Source organism: Brassica oleracea, chromosome C8, assembly GCF_000695525.1.
Source record: "Brassica oleracea var. oleracea cultivar TO1000 chromosome C8, BOL, whole genome shotgun sequence".
Classification (NCBI taxonomy): domain Eukaryota; kingdom Viridiplantae; phylum Streptophyta; class Magnoliopsida; order Brassicales; family Brassicaceae; genus Brassica; species Brassica oleracea.
In genome coordinates, this window is record NC_027755.1 from 867,390 (window position 1) to 872,145 (window position 4,756).

The following is a 4,756-nucleotide window of genomic DNA, read 5'->3' on the forward strand; positions in this document are numbered from 1 at the left end:
ATTAGAAATCAACAGGATAACATATGATCAAATGAATCAAAGAGATGAACTTTTCCAAGAGGTTTTTGGTGGTTTTTTCCAAGATCCAGATCTTCAGCCACTGATGGCTTATAAAATATACTTAAACATAGGTTTAGAAAGTAAAAAACGTGCATAATGAAATGACCAAAAGGCCCCTAGAAAAACATGAGTTCGACAGGCAAATAGACACGGAGCGACCTCGGCACGTCGCTGCGAGAGGTCGCTCCCGGGTCGTTTCTTCGCGAGCGACTTAGCTGTGTCGCTTCGAAGACGTCGCTCCCGGGTCGTCTCCTCGCGAGCGACCTGGCTGTGTCGCTCTGAAGACGTCGCTCCGGGTCGTCTCCTCGCGAGCGACCTGGGTGTGTCGCTCTGAAGACGTCGCTCCCGGCTTCGTTTTGTGTCGTCTCGCCATGGAGTCACGAGCGACCTCGGAGCGTCGCTCTTGCCAGGTTGCTCCGGGATGTGTGTCACAGCGACTTCACGGCGTCGCTCCGGTGAGGTCGCTCTGGTGCGCTGCTCGTCCGTTGATCGCTTTAAACACTTCTTTTGAGCTCCAAATGCGCCCAAATGTCTCCAGGAACTCTATGTGGTACTCCAATACCTAATAGAGACTTATGTATGTAAAATGCAACCTAGACATGGCTAAACCTTAATCTATATGATGAAAATGCACATGAATAAATGGATAAGACAATGTAAATATCTAAGATATCAAAATGGAATATGATTTCGATAACAAGTTGATAAACACAATTACATAATTATATGAATCTTAGAGCACCATTAATCCTAGCATCCCAAATGGGGTGTTTAATTTTATTTTTTTTTTTTAAGTTTTTTGTCTGATTTAAAAAAAAAATTAAAAACGAACCAATCGTGGGTTGCCACGTGTCAGTGGGACCCGTGAAACAGTGCAAGCACTAAAAAAACACGGCGCTTAATTTGGACTCAGAAGCTACGACGCTTGTTGTTTTTGCGGGACCACAGTTGATAAGCACCCCTAAACAACTGGGATAATGGTGGTCTTTAACTGGCAGAACCTGTCGTGTTCCGCTACATCAGATTCATGGTCTTTGTGTATTGTTTACTCTTTTCAAAACCATGGGAATATGAGATTCCATGTCGTCTCCAGAAGGTGAGACCGAATAATGTGTTTTAAGTTATGAATCTTATGATAACAATGATTTTTCTAAATGTAGATGGGTTAACAAAATATTTTATGAAGTGAATTGAGTAAAGGTCATGTGTTGTTCGAGAGAGAACAAAACTATAGCTTGAGAGAAACAAACTCGTGTTATTCTTTTATTAAATCCAAAAGCCACGAGAGAAATCTGATATTATACAAATGATTCGACAAAAGAAAAAAGAAATGATTCAAAACTTAAAGGCGAAACAACTTATAGAACAAGGCCGGTTTATATGTAGCAAAGGCTTGCCCAATGGCCACTCCAAACAAGACTCCAGGTCCATATCCTATTGCAGCTGCTTTCCAGTTCAACAACTGTTCTTGCTTGCTCAGTTCTGGTTCATGTGTCTGTGGTGTTGATGGTGCTCCAGTAGTTTCCCTGAAACAAGTCTCCTCAAGAGGAAGACCACAAAGATCGATATTCCCTTCAAAGGAGGATTTAGGTTGCCCTCCAATCTGTGTACCCTGTGGTATTTGTCCCGTGAGTCTGTTATATGACATGTTAGAGTACGACAAGAACGTGAGAACTCTTAGCTCTTGAGGAATTCTTCCGGAAAGTTGGTTTCGAGATAGATCCAATGACTCGAGTTGTGTGAGTTTGGCCAAAGAAGACGGAATACGACCTGTGAAACCGTTGTTAGATAAGTCCAGCACAATGAGCGATTTCAATAAACCTATGGATTCTGGAATCTGACCTCCAAAACTATTTCCTGAGAATTCAATCACTGCACATCTGTCTGGGATCTTTTCCAACTCCATGTTTCGTCCTTTGCTTCTCAAATAAATGGAAGGATAATACCACGGCTCGGTCGGATATTTATAGTAGTGCCAGTCTCCTCTGTACTCAGGCCAACGCTTAACTGGAGGAGAATTAACTAAAGGTTCACTCAAATTCGCAAAGTAATCTGGTGGTAGACTCCCGTTGAAGTTGTTAAGTGATATATCCATTATACTCAGTGCTGTAAACGAAAGAGAGATTCCCGGTGAAGATATGGGACCATGGAATCTGTTTGATCTCAGAACAATGACTTCCAGTTGCGGCAAAGCATTCAGCCAGAAAGGGAAAGTGTCACTGATGCGATTCCTTTCCACATTTAGAAACTTTAGGCTTGTGCAGTTTACAAGAGACCTTGGAAGCTTCCCACTTATTTGATTGTGACCAACGTCAAGTATTACTAATAAACGGTTATCTATGTCAGGAAGTCTCCCGGTGAGGCCGTTGTTACGGAGTTTCAACACCGATACATTTGTCAAGCATCGGTGGATTGACCCACTGAAACTGTTGTGTGATAGATCGAGGAGTCTCAGCTGAGATGCTTGGCAGAGTGTAAGAGGTATGCCTCCGGAGAAATTGTTATTTGATGCAGCCATGACCTTGATGGTGTGCGGAATAATAGGAAAGGAGCCGTGGAAGGTGTTTGAACTCAAATCCAAGTCGGAGAGAGACGAGTTAAGGAGCACTTTTGGCGAACCACTGAAGGAGTTGTGAGAGAGATTTGCATGGCCCAAAGAAGGAAGTTTCCATAACCATTCAGGCACTTTTCCTTTAAGCCTATTCTTGGAAACGTCTAATCCCTCCAAGTTCCTTAAGGTCTTTATAAACGTTGGGAACTCGGTGAGGTTGCAGTTGGACAAAATTAGAAATGACAGATTTGTGGAAGAGGTATTAAGTACTGACACACTGTTTCCGGAAAGATCCATATACTCTAGAGACTTGAACGGCAAGAAATCGAAGTTGATCGTGTAGGTTGTTGTGTTTTGAAAAGATAGGTCGAGGTGTGTGAGGTTTGGTAGCTTTGAGATAGGTTCTAGGATTCGAGAACTAAAAAGGTTATGGGCCATGTCTAGATGCACAAGCTTAGAGGTTGGAGAAGAAGTCATTTTTTCAAGAGGGTCTTTAAAATGGTTTTGGCGCAAATCAAGATAATCTAGGGAAAGCATGGTGGTGAATAGATTAGAAGGAATGGTTCCAGAAAAGTGGTTATAAGAAAGGTCTATAGAAGAAACAAGTGTTAGATTATGTACATGGGGAAAACGACCGGTGAGCCTGTTATGTGAAAGGTCCAAGAAGGTTAAGCGGCTTAGGTTACTGATTGATGATGGAACTTCTCCGATAAAACCATTTTGGCTAAGATCCAAGTATTCCAAGCTGGTGAGTCTGCCAAATCCGGAGGGGAGTGGGGAAGAGTCAAAGTGGTTGATAAAGAGACGGAGGTACCTGAGGTGTTGGAGTCGGAAGAGGCTACTATTAGCCTGGATGGTGCCGCTGATACATGCACCACCAAGGTTTAGCTCTGTAACCGCACCTGTCGCGTTATCAAACACAACCCCATCGAAGGAAACACCTTCTTTGGTCCAAGAGCTTATATTTGGACTATGGTATACAACATCCAGCGTGTTCCAGATAGGGTCGCAGCTGCGGGATGGAAACTCGTTCTTGAAGGCTAAAAGAAGCTCAACTTGGTCCGGACGAGGAGGAACTGGGGAGCTTGTCGCACAGACGCAACAAGTGATGGAGAATACGGCCAAATGCAGTTTCATCTTCGGAAAGAGAGAAATTGAATTTTTCCAACAAGTGAAAATTGGTATGTATGATATGGTTTTGCCTTCAAATCTTATACAATATATATATATATATATATAACGATGATAGATAGGACTGAAATTATAAGTCGCATTGCTCGGCTTGACTTGACTTGTAAACGGTAAAAGTCCTAAACTACTATGTATATTGGCCCCCACATATTTAATTCGACCAAGACAAACCATTTTGGACTTTTGTCTGCTTCTCATAGTTTCTTCTCTGTACACGTGAATATTAGTTCGGCTTGTGTTTGAAAGTCTTCCTTTTATGTATCCTTTGTTACTTTGTCCAGCAAACTCTTTCTTAAGTTAATTATTAGAATGCTATGCTCTAACATTATTCCTCACAGATCAACCATTAACTGTATAATAAAAATACCTGTCGAGAATAACAAACAAATTTTCACTTTGTCAAAAAAAAAAAACCAATTAGTGTTTGAAAAAGTGTGCGAGTGTGAACAGATTCCCTCATTCTTCCATCAAGGAAACTGATTTGGGACGGTGAATGGTCTCACAGCCAGGACAGTTATGCAAGCTCTCGTGGATGTATATGTCGCAGTCCAGACAGAAATAGTGATTGGTTCGAACAAATTACTCAGTTTAAATGATCCTAACTAGCTTGGTTCTATCCATCATCCCGTAGAATTCATCCATAGTGCTTGAGTATCGTTTGCCGTTCTCAAAACCGGAAATTCATTTTGTTTTCTCGGATGCTAAGACTTTTCATGTCGTCTCCAGAAGCAGCGCCGTGCCTAGGTGTTGAGGGGCCTAAGGCAAAAATAATTGTTTTTCCTAAAATTTAGTAATAAACTTTGTATCACATAAAACTCTCAAAACCATATATTTAATCACTACAAGAAAACGTGCCCATAACAACGAAGATTTACGACGAAAATATTTCGTCGTAAATTTACGTGGTGTTTACATCGCAGTTACGAGGAATCCAACTTTCGTCGTAAACGCCAT

General features: G+C 41.7%; 1 protein-coding gene across 2 annotated transcripts; it reads right to left on the bottom strand.

The window, feature by feature from the left end:
• Positions 1-1,349: 1,349 nt before the first annotated feature.
• On the bottom strand, positions 1,350-3,793 carry LOC106311513 (receptor-like protein 12). 2 transcript variants are annotated; one of them, XM_013748698.1, is made up of 2 exons: positions 1,903-3,793; positions 1,350-1,830 (listed from the first exon to the last, which is right to left on the bottom strand). In XM_013748698.1, the coding sequence occupies exons 1-2, from the start codon at positions 3,746-3,748 to the stop codon at positions 1,403-1,405; spliced, it is 2,274 nt and encodes a 757-aa protein (XP_013604152.1). In that variant the 5' UTR covers positions 3,749-3,793; the 3' UTR covers positions 1,350-1,402. The 2 variants fall into 2 exon arrangements, with proteins under 2 accessions (XP_013604152.1, XP_013604151.1); XM_013748697.1 differs by having other exon boundaries at positions 1,350-3,793.
• Between the last annotated feature and the right edge of the window lie 963 nt (positions 3,794-4,756).